General features: G+C 33.3%; 2 protein-coding genes across 5 annotated transcripts; one reads left to right on the top strand and one right to left on the bottom strand.

Moving 5' to 3' along the window:
- Window positions 1-1,260: 1,260 nt before the first annotated feature.
- LOC130941302 (uncharacterized) lies at window positions 1,261-9,607 on the top strand. 2 transcript variants are annotated; one of them, XM_057869863.1, is made up of 14 exons: window positions 1,261-1,562; window positions 2,182-2,303; window positions 2,406-2,560; window positions 3,301-3,451; window positions 3,832-3,866; window positions 4,514-4,589; window positions 4,692-4,728; window positions 5,140-5,402; window positions 5,837-6,091; window positions 6,266-6,370; window positions 6,525-6,575; window positions 6,976-7,057; window positions 7,710-7,902; window positions 9,407-9,607. In XM_057869863.1, exons 1-13 carry the CDS (start codon window positions 1,385-1,387, stop codon window positions 7,880-7,882), a joined length of 1,683 nt encoding a protein of 560 aa, XP_057725846.1. In that variant the 5' UTR covers window positions 1,261-1,384; the 3' UTR covers window positions 7,883-7,902; window positions 9,407-9,607. The 2 variants fall into 2 exon arrangements, with proteins under 2 accessions (XP_057725846.1, XP_057725776.1); XM_057869793.1 differs by lacking the exon at window positions 9,407-9,607 and having other exon boundaries at window positions 7,710-8,196.
- Window position 9,608: 1 nt separating this feature from the next.
- Window positions 9,609-14,468, bottom strand: LOC130941439 (protein METABOLIC NETWORK MODULATOR 1). Of its 3 annotated transcripts, XM_057870139.1 has the most exons (5): window positions 14,282-14,467; window positions 13,770-13,808; window positions 10,648-11,309; window positions 10,112-10,551; window positions 9,609-9,976 (listed from the first exon to the last, which is right to left on the bottom strand). In XM_057870139.1, exons 3-5 carry the CDS (start codon window positions 11,282-11,284, stop codon window positions 9,881-9,883), a joined length of 1,173 nt encoding a protein of 390 aa, XP_057726122.1. In that variant the 5' UTR covers window positions 11,285-11,309; window positions 13,770-13,808; window positions 14,282-14,467; the 3' UTR covers window positions 9,609-9,880. The 3 variants fall into 3 exon arrangements, with proteins under 3 accessions (XP_057726122.1, XP_057725964.1, XP_057726043.1); XM_057869981.1 differs by having other exon boundaries at window positions 10,112-11,309; window positions 14,282-14,468; XM_057870060.1 differs by having other exon boundaries at window positions 9,609-9,967; window positions 10,112-11,309.
- Between the last annotated feature and the right edge of the window lie 5,436 nt (window positions 14,469-19,904).

The following is a 19,904-nucleotide window of genomic DNA, read 5'->3' on the forward strand; positions in this document are numbered from 1 at the left end:
AAACACTTTTCTATATTTGTAGCAAATTTGGTGTAACACGAAAATATTTGGGTGCATTCTTTAAGAATTTTTGGTGTATGTGTGTTGATAAGTTATGCATAATTCAAAACTCTTCTTCTTTCTCATCATCATCTTCTACTACTGCTTCTTTTTTTATCATCATCACCATTTTCTCCTTTTTTTTATTCATCTTTTCTTTTTTGTCTTACATTCTCAGGTTTTTTCTTGTTTTACTCTCTCACCAACACCACCTCTTCCTCTTTTTTCTCTTCCTTTTTTCATTGGAATTTCTTCTCCTCCTTTCTTTTTCTCCTTCTCCTCTATCATCGGTTATCTTGTTGTTGAAGATAATAAATAATTCAAGTTCAAATTATCAATTGAACAAGAACAAAATTGATTATTTTAAATCCAATCAAGTGGTCGAGGTGTGGTTCGATTCTAGTTAATATTTTCGTTAGTAGTTTATGATTCTGTATGCGAATAATGTTGTTTTTGTTTGTGAAAATTGTTGTTCATCGATGATGGTTTGAATTGAATGTAATGTAAAAGTTCTGCATTAAAAAATATTTTTCTGTATTTGGGTATAACACGAAGATATTTGAGTGTATTCTTTAAGAATTTTTTTATGTATGTATGCTGATGAATTCTGCATAATTCAAAACTCTTTTTCTCCCTCCTCCTCATCTTCTGCCGTGCTTCTTCTTCTTCCTCTTCTTATTTCATAATTCTTTTTGAGAAAAAAATCAAATAAAGGAAGAAAAAAATGCAGCAACAACAATAATAATAAAAAAATGACGATGAAGATGAAACATGCGAAGAAAAAAGAGAAGAAATACAAAGAAGAAGGAGAGAAAGAAAAAAGAGGAGGGGGAGGAACACCAAGCGCACTATGAAAACCATTAAGTAGTGCGCATGTTAATACGTTTGTATGAGTAAGTGTCTTTTTTTTATTAGGTTTAGCTCAATTTATATGACTTATAAACTAAAATAACTTGTATGTATAGTACTTCTCTTTTTAAAATTTTGTGAAGACTATTTTATATTTTATTTTAGATATCAATTTGTCCAATTTATATACCTGAATACTTAATAATTATGTGAGTGAGTTAACATTTTAAAATATTCGATTTCAAAAGACTAATTTAAATAATTAATCAAACAAAAAAATATTATATGATTTTATATTTAAAATGCATCAAAATTCAGTCCGTATATATGTATATTCATTTATTCATTCATTATACCTGGCTTTTTGGCCAACAAATTCTCATATTTGCAATTGCAAGAACAAGATCTCTCTATTCCACTATTCCTTGATACACTTATATTCATACCAGTCAGCCAGGCAGCCATAGAAGCTTCTAGGGAGAAGAGAGAGGAAGATATGGGTTGCAGGAACAGGACGGAGTCGTTCGAAGAGGATCATAGCGGAGCATCGTCACTGAGCGAGGCGTTACTGTTAACGACGATGTGCATCATAGGCCTCCCCGTCGATGTCCACGTTAAGGATGGCTCCGTCTATTCTGGAATCTTCCACACTGCCTCTGTCGATTCCGATTACGGTTACATGCCTCTTCTTCAAGAAAACTTCTAATTTTTTTTTCTTATTATTATTGGTTCATTGCTGGAAAATCGTTTGTTGCATTGATTTCATCGTAATGTGAATTTTGATATTACATATGTTCAATGCTTTGAGTAATTGACGTTACTCTGCTTGAACTATCTCTTCTAGTTTTTGTTTAGTTTGGTTTGGTTTCACTTTCTTTAGTTTTTCAGTAATAGTAAACTTAATAGTGAAACATGAACTGTTTGTATCCTAAGAGAGTCTTCAGTGTTGAGTTTCATTCGATTTGTGAGGGTTTCCTGTTAGCTAATGAATGAAATAGGAGAAATTAAACTGGTGATTCAATTGTTAAAATCCTAATAGGAGTATATGTTTTAGACTTTTAGGTCTGGATCTAGGGTGGTTACTTAATGGACTTGTTTCTGTCATGATTTCATCAAACTTTTTTTGTTAATGTAAAAAAGCATAGTCCTAGTTTTGATATTGTTTTCTATGTATTTATCTGTAAAAATGGATGTTAGGAAAAGCTAGACCTGAGTTATCAGCATTCTTTAATTGTTTAGTTTTGGGATAAAACTCTCGTTTGTCATCGTTCTCTTGCTTTTTGTGACGTTCAGGTATCGTTTTGAAGAAGGCAAGGATGACCAAGAAGGGAAAGGGAAAGACCAATGTGGGAAAGGAGGATTTGGTAGATACACTGGTAGTTCTATCTTGTGATTTAGTGCAAGTTGTTGCTAAGGTAAGACACTTGTTTATGCAATGTGAATGCATGGCCTTACAATATCTCAGTTAGGAAATAACTACATGTTTAATATTAATACACGTGTGGCTTTGTATGCAGGAAGTAATGCTTCCTACCAAGAGTTTTGGAGGAAATATAACTAGTGATGATGGCGAAACAGTTATGCACGATATTTGTTCTCGTGAGAGTCCAACATGTGAGTTAGAGAATCATATGAAGTCTTTGACGGATGTAAAGCATGTTAATCAATCAAGGTACTATAAATGGATGGAAAGATGTGTGTTAACAAGAATGCTCAAGTTATGAACAGAATAATTAGCCGTTTCTTCTTTAAACACTTACGATCTTCGATTTTTGGTTTTTTCCTTTTGAATGAAAGAAAAGAAAACCTCTTTAGGGAGTGTTTGGAGGAAATGGGAATGAAAGATTTATCTTTTTTCTTTGTTGAAACAAAAAAATTAGTAGCATCATTGTGATTCACTGGGTAGCATTTGATAACTTGCTGTTTAACGAATTTTGGTGGTACCATTAATGTTCAATATATCTCTATAGGATTTTCCTTGTTACGTCGGATGCTGCTGATTGGGCCATTACTGAATGTAGTAGGGCATGGTTTTTCCTTATGAATAATAGGATAGTAGGATACTAGCAGTGGTGTGGTTGTGGTTTCAAATTTTCACTCGCTAAGTGAGATAATATTGTCTTGGTCATTCATTTATTCCTATGTTGAAGTTCAGGCCTAGTTATGAATATTTCATATACTTGCTTTGAGTGTTTTTGGTTAGATAAAGGAGGTTTAATTGATAATTTGATTTGATGTATTTTCTATGTATTTCACTATAGGCATGTCTAAGGGATTATCGAGCTCCCTGGAGATCTATTAATTACTTTTTGACTTTGGAGATTGAAATATTAATTGAATCCTCCACAATTTTATGTATTTTGGTTAGACAAAAGAGGTTTAGTGACATTTTCCCCCCTTATGTGAAAATAGGACTCCAGTCCAAAATGAGAATGGATTTACCCATTGTCTTCCACCTTCAACTGCTGCCATTGATTTTGAAAGAAATAAGTTGCCTGTTAATCAGATGAGAACTTCCACAGAAGTTGATTGCAGGAAAACTGATAAAACAAATATTGGAGAGGTAATGTATGCATGAACTTGTGCATGATTATGCATTACTGCATGCTAGCGAAATTACTAGGCCATGTTAACTTGCATCATTGGCTTTGATTTCCTAATTTTCAAAACAGTTGCGTCAAAAATTGAGATATCTTTCTTTGGCTCCTTCGTGTTTGAGTTGATACCAACTATTTTTGTTAAAAGATTTTCTATTTTAGACTGAACTGACTCAAAATAAGTGTAATCAATCACTTTCTGAAATCATTTGCCATTTTCTATTGTTTAAGCATATTTATATTATAACAGAATGGTGGTGCATATTCTAGAATGTGCCTAACTGTTAGAATTGTTTGTAGAACATATAATTCCTTACACTTAGGTTAAATTATTTTGTTGATGCAGATTGAAGCATATTCTGGTTCCTCAATCAACTGTAGGTATGACATTCATTTATTTTGATTCTTATGCTTGTTGGTAGAGTTCAAAAAGCCATGATAATGTGATAATTTTGTAAATTGAACCTTGGGTTACATTTTCCTATTATTTCAATGGTAAGAAACATATTCGTAAAGCATTGGTAGGAAACTTGTATTTTCTTACTCAATGAACTACAAATTATATTATTTACATATACATTATATAACTCAAATATGAATGTTTAGTGTGACAAATACTATATCCTTTGTATTTAATTTAATTTTTTGCTTAACACATTGTATTTATATCTCGGGTAGTTTAGACACATTCTTTAGGGTACATATATGTCATTGACATGTATTTTCAGTAAACTGCTAAAGACATACTTGAAAACAGTTTATTGTAGAAGCTGTCAAGTCCTGATTGAAGTATCACAATTTGTTGATTTTACTCCCTCTTCCTAACAATCCAAAAAACCCAAGTTGTAATAGACTTCTGTCATTTTGCTAATATACTTTTGTGGATTTGTGTCACATAAGACATGATATTATGTTACCTACTACCATGCTACCAATTCATGGCATGATTCGAATTTTTGAATAATCATAGTATGAGAATCATTGTATTATTTCATCAACCAGTTCCTCCTGACTGTTTCTATTGACAGACAGGCTGGAGATGACAATTCAAAAAGGAATGCTGGTGACTTCAGAGAGAAGCCTGAGTTTGTTAAAGGAAAACTTGTATGTCGAATTCTTGGGTTGGGCAAAGTTACTAATTCCAAACAGGATTCTGTACATTTTGTTCTTTTATATTATTATTTCTAATACTGTGGCTTTCTGTAGGATGAGAAGAATCAAGTCATCAAATCAACTCATGAAAGTAAGTATATGGTTTCTCTGATCTTATCTGCATGTAAAATTATCAGTATTAGTTATCACTGTTTACAGGAATAGCACAAGTTGTAATTGATAGTGGATATTGTAAACTATCTGGAATATTAAAAATTTTTATACACATAAACCACTTTTCCCCCTCTGCTAATCCCTATTGCAAAGTTTTGTTAAATGGTAGTATATATGATTTTGTTAAGTGACAATATATATAATTTTTCAAAATTTTAATGTGACCTCTCTTATTTTCTTTTGGGTTATCCACCACTTATTGCTCTCCAACCTAATTTGCAGCGTTGCCTTGTATTACTTGAATTTCTTCTTTCTAACACCAACACAATGATGATGCTTCCGTAGCTCTCTTCTTTTCATATTTAATTTGTTGGAACTTCCGTTACAGCTAATACTCATCTTGCCCAAGTAGAAGCTGTTGAGAATAGAAGCTATATGGCATCAAATGCTTCTGATAATGGGTTTTATAGAACTAACGGTAATGCATCTGTTAAAGCTGATGATCGGTGTAGTGAAAGGTCTACTATAACAAATTCTGCTCCTATGAGTTCTGCCCAAGGCATAGATCTCATTTTAGAGTCACACAATATGCCAGAAAAATCTGTTGAGATATCTGCTCCAAAGGGTACAGATTCTACCAGAAATACTAAGGTAAATAAATCAATTTGACTTCTACCAACTGCTGTTGGCTAAATGCTGCTTATAAAAAAAAGATATGTTGGCTGAGGATTTCTTTATGAAAAATAAAATAGAAGAATTCATGTTTCACATTGGATGCATTTATTAATTTTCGTTGAGATCATTTTGTAAACTTCTTTCTCAAGGATTATTTGTCAGGTTCTCAATTGAATCATCTGCCAAATATTCTTTTATTTTAATTGTGCTCAAATATTTTAATTAGTTAACACAAATCTATCATCCATCTCTTTAAGATCTTTAAAATATTTGGTTCATAGTCTTTTGTTCGGTTTAACAAGAGAATAAGTAGATTGTGATAATGAGTTCCCCCTTCCCCCCACCCCACCCAAAAAAAAGTAACTAATTGGTGTTAACATGATGCTTTTCCCCATGTGACCTTCTTCTAGGAATTTAAGCTCAACCCAGCGGCCAAAATTTTCTCTCCATCTTTTGTAAATCCTATTTCAACAACTGCGTCCATGCCTATTTCTGCAAACATGGTTTATGTACCAAATAGTTCTCCCGTGGTACATACTGCTGCTGTTCAACCTGAAACCGGTCTCAGTACTTTTGCTTCACTGCCTTCCATGCCTGTTAAGGTTGCACAGTATAGTAACTTGACAGTAGGAAATGGTGGAAGTGGTTCTCAATTTTCACCTCCTGTAAGTATGAGTAAATATTTTGAAAATTTTTCTCTTATTTGCATGAATGCTTGTACTGTGTTGTGTTTGATAATTGATACGAAATCTCATGACTGTGGTTACTGTCACAAACCATATATTGCTTAGTACTCATTGTAGTTATTTTGTGCATTCCTTTTGGCAACACCAAAATAGATTGTTGGACAACTTGCTCATAACAGAGCACAACCTCTACGCTATGGTGCACATTACCCTCCCGTTTTGTCTGAACATGCTTATTTGCAACCCAGCTCCCCTGCTGTAAGTATGAAAAGATCTCATGTACCATCTAAATTGGTTTTTCTTTTTTTTCACTTTTGTTTTTGGTAACTTCTCATAATTGGTTGAGATAATCCATTTTACATGCTAAGGAATCTGCCACCAACAGAACATTGTCTTCTGTTTCTGAGTGCAGGTTATGGTTGGACGTTCCGGGCAGTTAGTCTATGTTCATTCAGTTTCCCATGTATGATAGCCTGCCTATAATCCTTGAAAGCTAATTATTTTCTTCATTTCACCTTTAAATATAATTTGTAAGAAACTAATTCCACAGAATTTTTACTTCTTTTAGAAAAGTAATTCCCACTGATAAGAATGCTCCTGTTCTTATACCATAATTCCTATATCTATAAGGAATGACGGGATGTGACTTGTGTGGAAATGGATGGATATATCTAGCTTTTAGTTAATTCAATCAATAATCAACAGACAATTGCTCCACTTTGCTATATCTTCTTTTTTTATTAATCTTATATAGTTAGTCAAATTGAATTCAAATACTATGTTCCCCATCTGCAAATGTTTAGTGTTATGCTGTAATATTTTACCATTACATTTCTAACTTAGTATTTTGTCTGTAATTCAAGGATTTGGTTCATGGTGGAACAGCTATCTCCTCAATTTCAGCTCGTCCTATGTTGAATCATGTACAATATCCGAAGCAGCAAGGTAAAAGGATGATGGTTTCGTTCATAAAAAAAGAACAGAGATTTATCACCCATACCCAAAATATACAAAATTAGAGAGAGGTTTATATTATCCGAAAAAGCACACTGATGCGATAGTGACAGTTCTGGGCGATTAAAAAGTCCTCAGTCCTTCCAACAGCCAAGCCCAATTCTTGCTTGAAATTGGAACATATTCTCCCCTTTACATCATCTACCCATCTTGGTCACATTGTTTTTATTCCAGTGTTATCCCATCTTAATGAAGTTCTTTCTATTATCAGAATTTTTTTTTTGAGAAAAAGTGTTTCTTGCATCTCAATTCTCACTGTGCACCTTTTTTGTTTAACATAGCATTGATACAGAACTGGTTCATCAAAACTTCTTGTATAACAAAAATGCTATGTTCTCCCCAAAATCAACCACCATGTATTTGTGTATAAGTACATACATGTATTTGTGTATAAGTACATATGTTTAATTCATTTTCAATGTGTGTTTTATATTTCAACATATATTTATTCTAGTGATCGATTTTGGTGGCTGATTTTAGTTTACACCTAACATATCTGTATGAATATATCATTTAAGCTATGATGAAACTGTAATTCAGACTTCATTTCATTTGTGCTGATGGTTCAATTTTCCAATATCAGGAGCCTCAGTTGGTCAGCCAATACCAATTTGTGTACCCCCGCCCATCCTAACGAATGCGCCGCAACCCTTTGCCCTTCAAAGCCACATTCCGCTTCTGCAACCTGGGTTTCCTGTAACTCGACCTGTTTCAGTACCCGGGCCAAATGGTTACTATGGAGCTAAATTTTCATGAGAGCATGCTCTTTCATCCAGGTTTATCTACTCGTGAGCATGTCAATTTCTGAGTTGAATCTAATTCTCAATTTTTTTATTGATAGAAATTACAAAGTTTTGTCTCTTCTCTCAGTATGAGAACTGTACAGTTGCTTTGTTATGAAAACATTTTATCTTTTTAAGGGGGATATTAATATACAATACTTGTGGGTGAAGTTCAATTCAAGTATTATTGGACTTGAGGAAAATTTTTCGGGGTTTATATGGTATGTTGGATAACTGAATGCGTTCTAATTAGTGTACAATAATATCACTAATTTTTTATGTTTTATCTTTGACAAACTGATGTAACATTCAACGTGGATTTTTTACCAAGGTTGTAAAAATCAAACCGGTGATTAAAACGGTAGAATTAGTACAAAAGTTTAACCAAATATAATAAAATAATATATTTATATATATAAAAATATTTTAAAAAAAGAAATAATTTTTTATATTTTATTAAACCAGTTAACTAGTAAAAATTGAACCTGTTTGATTGATTACTAATTTTTTATTTTTTGATCAGTTCATTATTGAATAATTTTTGTCCTAAGTCAAACCGGTTTTTGATTCCGGTCCGGTCTTAAAAAAACAATGTTCTTTACATTAGCTAATCGATTTTTTGTGATAGGCATTAACAATTTATTTATTGTTTTTTAAATGTATATTTTCCTTGTTAAAATCTCATTCGTTAGTGTCCCCTAGATTTTGTACCAAAGTAAATTTTTTCCATATTTAATGTGGTACAGAATTGTTAAAAATAAAATGAGGAGTCATTATTAACTAGTTCGATTGGGAAAGTTTAAATTCTAAAGACGTAACTTTTTATTTCCAGCATGCAATGTAAATTTTGGCCATTGAAAATATGAATGAATGACTGAAATTGAAGAAAGTAATCATTTTTAATATGGTGGATGAATGGTTAAATGGGTAGAAAAATATACATGTATCATGGGAAAAAAATATGACAAATTTTCTTCATAAAATAAATTTATGGTAAAACATTGAATACGTTTAAAAAAGGTTCTTCACACTAAAATTTAAACTCAGTTTAAGAATGTGTTGTTTTTAATATCAATTAGCAAAATGTGGAGATAAGTACTGTGTTACACAGAAAACAACAATGCAATTAGCCCGTTCTGTGTCATTGTATACGAAAATTTTTTTTCACGGTTGGGGGTGCTGTAAACTGAAATTCTGTGGCATCATGTGCGTCCGGGAATCCAGCTTCCTCCTTCAGCATGCAGCAGTGATATTTTCAAGAGTCAATACTTCTTTGAAAGTAAATGTTAAAAATTTTGCACTCGGAAAGTGCTATAAGAAGAGAGCTTTGTAAGAGTTAGTCCATCGAGTAACAGAGATATCTCAGTTTTTCACTCTAGGACTGGAGAGCGAGTGAGAGAGATCTCTTAGTTTTTATTTTTACACTTTTAGAGTGTGCTTTATATATATGTTGTGGGTTCATACAAATATCTGATTTTATGACGCTTTAATATCACAGTTTCTATGGCGGCCGAATGAAGATTAGGTTGTGGCAAGGCTAATGCCAGCAGATGTGATGGGTCAATCGATGGGGATCATTGATACAAGGGGACAAAGCTTTTGACTACAACCCTTCCCATGCGCTTATATGGATTTGTAAATATTACGTTCTGGTTCTTATGTACCCAAGAAAATATAAAATGTGAAAAGAGACACCTGTGTATGACAGTAACAATTTCTCTGTGAATAAAGTAATTAGCATCCCTACTTGAAGGTTGCGTCTCTAATTTAAAAATAATTAATAGCAATGTAACAGGGCATAGATATGCAAGTTTAAAATTATTCAAGACCCTTGAGATACCTAGACCTGTATATTTCAAATATGCCAGAAAATTTTGCCTAATTTATGATTTATAACCCGGCTGGCACATTAGCTACAATTGATCGATTAAATTAAAGGTTTTGTTGATTGAACAGTTGTTCCATCTCCAAGTCAGGTTCCTAAATTCCTTACATCATCCAGCTGGAACCCAGATCCTAGATCTGCTGCTTTGGATGCCTGGTTCTCCGGTTTGTTATCCTGCAACATCTTAACAAATTATAGCCATATGTCAGTACACAGTTCACAGCATATACCATAATAGACTACTTAACAAGTGTTAAGTTTTGGTATCCTAGCTTCCATCTTACTTGCATAACAATTTTAAGTCGAGACTGTTTTTACCTGCAATAACTGTGTCATTTTTCCGGTCTTGGTAAAGTCTGATGGTTGGGGAGCTGATGCGGAATTTTCCTGAGGATGAGATTGTACAGCTTGTAGAGGCCTAATTAAAACGGGTTGATCCATGTCATTTACTTTTTCTTCTTGTCTACAGCTTGGTTCCTTCAGTTGCGTCTTGTCACCTGGCTTACTGTTGTCAGTGTCAACATCCATGACATCTGATGGAGCTTCGATCCTCTTGACAACCTCTGTAACGAGCTGCTCAAAGGGTGCGTTAGGCACTCTCATTGTTTTCAGTTCTTCAGTTGGCAGATTAGAAGACTGATGGTGAGGAACGGCTTCGCACTGCATGCTGCTCGACAAGATGTTCTGGCTAGTTTGAGAGGTAAGTGCTTGATTTCCATCTGGTGCTGGAATTTCTTTGGCAACACTTGCTCCACTCCCTACAGAAACTTGGGCCATAAATTGGGACGGTGGAGTTGAAACTGGCAACCCATTTGAAAAATTGGTAGGTTGGAGCAAAGCAGGCACTATATTACCTCCAGGTATTTGAGGAGCAGTTTGACCTGCCACAGTAGGCGCATTGTTTCCTAAAGTGACAACCGAATTACTAGAACCAGCTGCCGTTCTAGGTACAAGAGGGAGTGACGGTGACCCATTCATTGCATGAATGTCATTTCTATTAATGTTTGCATGCTGTTCATTCCTTTCCTTTGGGAGAGGATTCTGAAACTGAGCAGTTCCAGAAGGGATGGGAACCTCATCTCTTCGGATCATTGGAACACCTGGAGCAACATCATTTTCAGACGAGATAGGAACATATCGTCCAGGCTTGAAGACTAGCCCCCTCAAAGTAGTATCAGAATCACCAACTCTTACACTGAGCAGATACCCGGCATCAAATACTGCCTCAATTACACCAGAAACTGCCTGACCAATCATGGCATCATTTTCTTGATTCCTTTGAAAGTGTTGATTTACATTAGCCCCTTGAAATCCAGGATGTACTACCGCTGGCTCACCACTGACAGAATTCAGCTTTTTACTGTAACTATGTGAAATATATGAACCATCTTCCAAATCTGGTCGTGGGTACTTCCTTGGACGACCACGTTTGCGCTTCAAAGGCACATCGCCAGAACCATCTGGAGTGTTATTTTGGTTTTGCTGGTCCATATTATTATCTCTGTAACTCCAAGGTCTACAATTACAAGAGGAGGGAAAGGGGGGGAGGGGGGGGGGGGGGGGGGGGGGGATCAATAAGCTTCTTGAGTGGATTAAGTGTGTTTGGATTAGCTTATGCTAAAAACAGCTTACAAGCAAAATATCTGAGAGGTTCAAGAAGAGTGGCTACACCCCAACAAAATGTGATTATAAATGCATGCAACATTGATAAACAAAAATATAAATATGTACTACAGCCAGCAGATAGGAACATAGTTTTCTAAAACAAGACAAATTTTATGTACTCTCTACTAGGATAATGATAAACCTGCCTCAAGGTCACGAGCTACCAACTCATTGCCTAGTGTTACTAAAACCAATATTAGTAGCAAAATCAATATCATGGCTATTTGAGATGGTGTAATGATTTGGTACTATCAGCACACAATCTAACGTATAATATACCATTTTCCATATTCTACCTCACTATCAACAAAATTAATTAGTAGTTTCCAATTTAATAAAGTTTACAACACACAAACAAATTGTTACCATTTTGAGAGATCTACAGTAAGCTTGTTGCCACAAAGAATAGAAAAAGATTAGTGATACACATATGTACAGGTTTCATATTTTCATCTAGGCTTGCTTGGGAGAGTTTCGACCATCAGGAAAAGTCATGTTTGTTTAATCATCTGGCTGAAGGAATTGAAAGAAACAACAAAACAAACCATACTCGATGAAACGCAGAACAAAAGTTTGACCACCAACTAACTAAAATTTCAAAACTGCAAGTGAAAGAAAGAAGTAAATGAAAACAAGTATCATAATGGAATGCAGGGAAAATAAACAGATATAATGAAGTATGCACAGTATCAAGAGTAAGTCATAATATAAGAAACATATAAATGACAAGAAACAATATAAAATATTAAAGCAATAAAACAGAATATGTAACATCACTAAGGCCCAGTTTGGGTAAACAGCTTAATTAAGCTCCTTTTGAAAAAAAGAATTTAAACAATAAATACTTATATTAAAAGTAACTTGTAAATAAGTTATTTTGTGTTTGGTTTTTTAGTCCTAAAAGTGCTTATTTTAAAAGAAGAATGATAAAAAGCTTTTTACTATAAGAGAAGTCATTTTTTAAACTTCTCCATAAGCACTTAAATAACACTTTAGAAAGTTACAATTTGGTTTTGAAAATTGCACCAAACATTAATGCTAAAACTTTTCATAAGTTAAAAGTAAAAAAAAGTTACTTATGGACCTATCCAAACTAACAAGAATAGGTTGGATATTAAGCATTTGACAAAAATGCCTTGTCTATAGACATAGCATTATAGGACACAATGGCATTATTCAATCCATTTAGCCAACCCCACTTAGCACAAGGAAAAAACTCATATTCGAAGTCCATATTGTATGCAACCCCAACCCATCCAAATTGTCATTGGTACCAATCTTTAACAGAATATGCATGCAACCAATATGCAGAAAAAGGAGTAAAGACCAATCCTTTTAGAACTCTATAAGAAAAATATCGTAGGACTCATTAATTAGTTGGGGGAGTCATGTTACCATTAAGAAAAAGTAGAAGGGATTAATTAGGTGTATTTGATTATATTGAGCATTTCTCTTGGAGAGATTGTGGAGCTTCTAAATCTTCCACTACCAATCGATACCCCACTTGTATTTCCCCCAACAAAGTGCTAGTGATTTCCCAATTAAACACATTTCTAGGCTTTTATTAGTACCATTTCAAACATATGTAACTGTAATCCATTGACGATTGCCGACACTGAATAAACACATTATACATATAATCTCAGTTCAGTTGCATTAGCAATACTTCATTCAGCTGGTGTGGCCATTCAAATCTGGAAGCAAGAAAGGAGGACTAAGAAAAGGTGTCTTGATGAGGCTTTGGCGGCTGTTGGAGCAATTTTTCGTTTTGAGAAAATGAAATTTTGTACTAACTCTGACAGGTATATCAACATAATTATGAGCAAATAATAAGGAGGATATAAGGAGTTTTCTATAGATGATGGAAGAGAGCAGCTCATAAGGGAATAGATTGAAAAGGCAAGGAACAAACTAGAATGGATCATGTCATCCTATAAAATGAATCGCAAGTTTAATGGGTAAGGCAAAGGGGCATAATGACAATGCCTCCTTCCCATTCCAATTTAATGGGGGCAAAGGAAAAGGACTGAGTGGCAAGGGGTGGAAATTTTTGCAATTCTGCATTCTCTTTTTGAATCAGTCTCAAACACATTCTAGCAAAACTAGTCATTCACTTCCTTAATTGTTTCCTCTATTCAATCTTATTCAAAGCCAGTGAACTGCAACTAGTCAAGTACTCATTTGAGGGAACACAATTTGAAAGTATATCAACACAGAGATGCAGAAGCACCATAAAAACAGAGAAAGGGCTACTCTACAGTCTACAGAATAATAAATTAAATAGTAAAGAAAGTGTTTCTAGCTATTGGACCTCTTTCAGTGCTGGTAACATTGGCAGCAACACAAGCACCTGCAACAATTACCAACACAAAAGTCAGTTACATAATAATAATAATAATAATAATAATAATAATAATAATAATAAATCATGACCTAACAGTCATCTGCACCCAAGAGAAAAATTCCAAGGGGTTAACCTAGACAAAGTTTCAATTTTCAATTTTCATTATCACTTTGTGACACCAATTAAAAGTATATCCCAGAAAACTTCCCGATATAATTTCATCATAAACCAAAAGAAAAACAAAATCGTACACCACACTCCAATCCAAGGGTTTAACATCTCCATAAGTGGAAATAAAAATCTAATTCTTTAGCCTCCCTGACAATAAAAAATTCTGAAAATATATATTAAAAAAAAGAAATATTCACCTCAGAAAAACCCCGACAAGGGCTTGATCCTAAACGACAAAGAAAAAAGAGAACGCTAAAACAACTATGCATACAGATACATACATGGAGAGAGAGAGAGAGAGAGATTACCGCTTTCAGAATAGAAAAAAAAAAAAAGTAATGATGGAAAATGTGTTAAGGTTGAGAGATTGAGAGTGCTGAGATTCGATTTTGCAGAAGAAGACGAAGGGAGAGGAAAGAGGGAAGAAGAGGCGGAGAGAACGAGGTGGCTGGGATGGGAGCAGTGTAGAGTGTGCGCACAGTAACACACGTTCGCCCACACGTACTCAATGCTAATCTATCAGGCTGTTATATAATGGTTTGTCACCGTCCAGTAATAACGTGCCACGAGTCACTGTTTCCGCTTCATAATAAATAATTTGATTATTTTAATTATCGAAATATATAATTTGTAACGTATTTATCAATCTACATTACATTGATTTATCTCGTTTATAATGTGTAGTGTAAACGAAATATATGTATTTATAAATATAAATATATCATTTTTGAAAATAATAAAAAATTTAATAATTTAAATTAAATCAAACTCTTAAAAATAAAACGTTTCAAATAATAACAAAAAGATAAACGGTTTTAAATAATAAGAAAGATATACAGTTTCAAAATAACATGGGAGATATGTGATTTTAACTCATTGATTAATTGACATATTATTTTCATTATTTTTTCAACAATTTTATCTCTGAACGATATCCGCTAACTTTGAGTCTTGTTACTGTCTTCTTTAATTCCCTTCTTTTCACCTTATGCATACCCCCATCCGCTCTCCCCTTTATTGCTTCCGCCGACATGATCGGCTGCCTCGCTATATGCCACCTTTGAAGACTATCCCCCGTTCTCCATTTCACGTACTCTCAAGTTTTCTTCTTCAAGGAATATTGGGATGTGGTGGGTCATGAGGTGTAGCGTACTGTTCAAAAAGCATTCTTAGAGTAGATGCTAAGCCATTCTTTGTTGAAAACTTTGATTGTTCTTATTCCTACGTGCGATCTTCTAATTAGATTGAAGGATTTTCGACCAATAAGCCTTGTAATATAATTTATAAGCTAGTGACTAAAGTGCTGGTTAATAGATTACGACCATTTTTGGATGATATTGTTAGCCCAACTCAGGGAGCGTTTATTCATGGTAGAGGAGCGCATGATAATATTATTGTCGCCTAAAAAGTTCTTCACTTTTTTAAGCGGACAAAGTCTAGAAAATGAGTTATGGCTTTTAAGATTGATTTAGAAAAGGTTTATGATAAAATTGATTGGAATTTTCTTGAGCACATTCTTAAATCTTTTGGCTTTCCTTCTCTAATTATTCGGCTTGTAATGAATTGTATTCATGTCTCAAATCTTTCCATCCTTTAGAATGGGAATAGATTAGACAGCTTCCAACCTCGTAGAGGGCTCAGGCAATGAAATCCAATTTCTCTTTATTTATTTGTTTTGTGCATGGAGAGATTGACGTGCTTCATTTTTAAACAAGTTGACGATGATATTTGGGATGGTGTGACTGTTTCTAGAGGGGGACCTAGAGTTTCTCACTTGATGTTTGTAGATGACATCCTCCTTTTTTGTAAAGCGGGAAAAAATTAAGTTCAGAATGTTATGCACACCTTGGAGTTGTTCTGCAAATCTTTAGGTATGAAGGTTAATATTGAAAAATCTAAAACTATTTGTTCTAGAAATATCTCTAATAGAAGGAAGAAAATGTTGTTTAGTGTTTCTCATATTCTTTTTATTAGTGACATAGAAAAATACTTGGGAGTGAACCTTAATCGTCCTTGAACTACTAGGTCTATTTTTTCGAACTCTTTAGAGAAGATCAAGAATAGGCTGACTAGTTGGAAAGATCGGCTCCTTAACAGAGCAGGCATGTTTTGCTTAATTAAATATGTTGCTTCTTCTCTTCCTATTTATCATATGCAAGTGACGCTTTTTTCTACTTCGGTTTGTCAAAAGATTGATTCTGTGCTTAGACAATTCTTGTGGAAGGGAAAGGTGGGGAACGTTGCTTAAATTTGGTCAAGTGGAGCAACGTTGACACTCTAAGAAAATATGGAGGCTTGAGAATTAGAGATATCCAATGTGTAAATTTTGCTTTATTAGGAAAGCTTGTTTGGTAATTACTGCATAATAAAGATAAGTTTTGGGTAAGAATTATGTTGGCAAAATATTTATCAGAGAGTTCTTACTTTTCACCCAATTTTTAAATTCTAATAATGTTTCAAGCACTTGGCGAACGATTTATAAGACAATAGAAAAGTTTCGTGATGGTTTTGATAGGTGTACAGGAAGAATGTCTCAATCCTTTTGGTATCATATTTGGCGACCATGTGAAACGCTAGTTCTTTTGGTTTCTTTTGTGCACATTTCTGATTCTCACTTGAAGCTAGAAGATATATGGCACCATGAAAATTGGCGGTGGGATATTCTTTGCACAATGGTTCCGGAAGAAGTTAAACTTGATTTGATGCTCTTTGATCCTATCAAGCAGACAGGAGATAAAACAGATTGGTTTTGGACAAACTCAAATATTCTCACTTACTCAACTAAAAGCGAGTATGAATGGCTATTGAAGAAAAAATTTGGCTGGAATGATAATGAAAATTGGTTTTGGCTTTGGCTTTGGCGCTTGAGAGTACCGGAGAAGATAAAGTGTCTGCTCTGACTTTGCCTCAACAACGGAGCTCCCACAGCTAGTTACCGGTTTCAAAGAGGTCTTGCTACTTCTGATTTTTGTTAGAGATGTAATCTTGCTCTCGAGGATATTAACCACTGCTTTGAAACTTGACACTCGTCAGATTTGGATTAGCTTAAATTTGGGAATGACCGCTGAGGACTCTAGTTTAGATTTTGTGTCTTGGATTCGTTCTAACCTCAACAAAAATGAATTTCTCTTTGTAGCGGCCTTTTGGTGGATTTGGAGGGATAGGAACAATGACATCTTCCATCAAGATGATTCATGAAGTAAGGAGAAAATTGTTCACTTAATTAAACATGATGCTCGAGATTTCTCTAATGTTGTTACCAACTAAAAACATATTATTCATTCCTCTTTGCAATATAATTGGGAACCACCTCCAATGAATATCTGTAAAGTGAATTGCGATGCGAGCGTTTTTTAAAATGAGCAATTAGATGATTTTGGATGTATTATTAGAGACAGTATGAAAATTTGGATAAAAAGTTGTTCTACCAATATACCTCTTTCTAGTGTTCTCTGTTGTGAGCTTCATGCTATTTGGAGAGGGCTTGTTATGGCTTGGGATTGCGAGTGCAAAGAGGTCATATGTGAAAGTGATTATCTTAATGCGTTTCTTCTTGTTTCGCGAGGCATAACCAGCATGATTAGGAATGACTTTGATCTGCTTGACAAAATCAAGGAGATGCTCCAACGCAATTGAACAGCTACTTTAGTGTTCATCCAGCGTACAACAAAAAAAATGGCTGATTTAATAGTTAAGATTGCTACTTTAAACAAGCAGGTATACTTAAAGTGATTACTGCTCCCTAATAATTTAAGCATTATTATTAGAAAACAGTGTTATTTTTTTTCTTTGAGTTATGTTCAGTCATAAAAAAAACTTCACAACATACAATTCACGCACTCTGAAGTATTTGTGTTATTGCGAACCGAGATTTAGGTTATGCATGCTTTAATTGTTACTAGTGGACAGTGGTAATGATGGTATCATTTTCAACATGCACACTAACACTAGAGCCCTCCAATGGTCTATCTTCGTGCACTGCCATTTAAGAAGAAAGCATTTCTTACTTTGACATGTAATTTTCTCTTTCGTTGACAAAGAAAAAGAATGATTTGAGACGAAGAATAGCACGATGATAATGATAATCATCATAAGCCTTCCAGGTTGCTACTATTGCAGTGCCTCCTAAAACGGTAGGCCATGCTAATAACATAGCAAAGGAGAGGCTGGAGGGCAATGAAGCATGCCATCCCAATTAGAAGAAAGAGACCCAAAAAGCTCTTAGTCTCAAGCCTATCTATGCTTGCTTTGCACGTTCTGAGATACAAGCACTTCTCTGATAGTTTTAGAATAGCTGTTGACATATAAATTGCAATAGAAGAACATATATAGTAGATTTGTCGGTTGTGTACCCCATGAGAGGAAGATGAGAACCGCATAAATGAGAAAAATAAATGATTATGAAAAGAGAAAGTATGGGGAGCCAATAGAATATTTGTATAGTACGCATAATGAAAGTTTATGGAGTATTAGAGATATAAACATTAGTGTTACCATTTTCCATTAACGTAAACCTCTGGGATGAGTCATGACATGATATTAGAGTTTTAGATCCAAAAGGTCAAGAGTTTAATTTTTGGTGAACCCCAAAATCAGCTTATTCTTTTGGGATGAGTGGTTGAATGTTATGGGTGATGTTTATTTTGTAACTCATATAATCTATTATACACATTGTATAAATAAGCCATTGGCTCTCTAAGGAGACTCTTATGAAAATGACTAAAATTTTAAGAATCAAAACTATCTATCTATTTAAATACCAAAAAAAAAAAAAAAAAAAACTATCTATCTATTTATCAACTTTTATTATATAATACTAACTTTTTATATAAAAAATCTAAATTATATATTTCTATTTAATTATACCACATCAGTAATTTTGATTAGGGGTGTTCAAATTTAAACTGATTCAAATTAAATCTCTCATCCAATTCAATTCAAATCGAAAATTGATTAAAATCGCATTAATTCAGATTTGATTGGATTTTATTTTTTTACAAACCGTTGGATTGGATCGAATTTTGGATCAACTTTTCATAACCGATCCAATCCAATCCAAAACGGACAATGTGCTATATTATTATTATTTTATTATTATATTTACAATTATACTTATAACATGTTTAATTTGTTATATTATTTTCTATTATTCATGTATTATTATTATTTAATAAATATTTTATTTTCAAAATGTTATTTATTTATTTATTTTAACTAATCTATAATTTAATTTCTATTGTTATGTTATCGTTGGCTTTTTAAAATATTGCTAAAGACTTGTTATGTCATTGTTCATTATTTAAAATTTGATGTTAAGACTTGTTATATATATTTAATTTTTTTAATTTATAAAACCGCAAATCCAATCCAATCCAATCCAAATTGCTTGAGATTGGATCGGATCGGATCGGATTTTTATTTTAAAGTCATCCAATCAAAACCGCACCCAAGTAAAATTAGTGTTAAGATCGGATGAGTTTTTGACTCAAAACCGATCCAAACCGCACCGCAAACACTCCTAATTTTGATGATTTGACAGAATTTAAAAATCAACCAATAAATAAATTTTTGAAAAATAAAAAAATTATTTATTGTTACTCATTAAAATATAAAGTACTAATTAAATATAATAAATATATATTAAAAATATCATAATAAAAATAACTATAAAAATTTTAATTATAAATATTAAAATTTTACAACTTATTCATATTAATAGTATATCTATCTTACTCAATTACTCTTTTAAATAAATTTAAATTTGACACATTTTTTTATTAAATATATTTAAATATATCATGATTATAAAATTAATTTAATTTTATATTATATTTTTATATTTTTTATTCTCATTTATTTTTCTAAACCAATTTATATTTCTAAACCAAAATAAGTTTAAATTTGACACCTCTCTTTACTAAATATATTATC

Source organism: Arachis stenosperma, chromosome 1 (assembly GCF_014773155.1).
Source record: "Arachis stenosperma cultivar V10309 chromosome 1, arast.V10309.gnm1.PFL2, whole genome shotgun sequence".
NCBI lineage: Eukaryota > Viridiplantae > Streptophyta > Magnoliopsida > Fabales > Fabaceae > Arachis > Arachis stenosperma.

Excerpts from the sequence above, each read along its gene's own strand:
- LOC130941439 (XM_057869981.1), bottom strand. The coding sequence starts at position 11,284 with ATGGACCAGCAAAACCAAAATAACACTCCAGATGGTTCTGGCGATGTG. Across the intron at positions 9,977-10,111 it reads AAATGACACAGTTATTGCAG|ATGTTGCAGGATAACAAACC; the intron begins GTAAAAACAGTC and ends TAATTTGTTAAG.
- LOC130941302 (XM_057869863.1), top strand. The coding sequence starts at position 1,385 with ATGGGTTGCAGGAACAGGACGGAGTCGTTCGAAGAGGATCATAGCGGA. Across the intron at positions 1,563-2,181 it reads CTCTGTCGATTCCGATTACG|GTATCGTTTTGAAGAAGGCA; the intron begins GTTACATGCCTC and ends TGTGACGTTCAG. Across the intron at positions 6,371-6,524 it reads TGCAACCCAGCTCCCCTGCT|GTTATGGTTGGACGTTCCGG; the intron begins GTAAGTATGAAA and ends TTCTGAGTGCAG.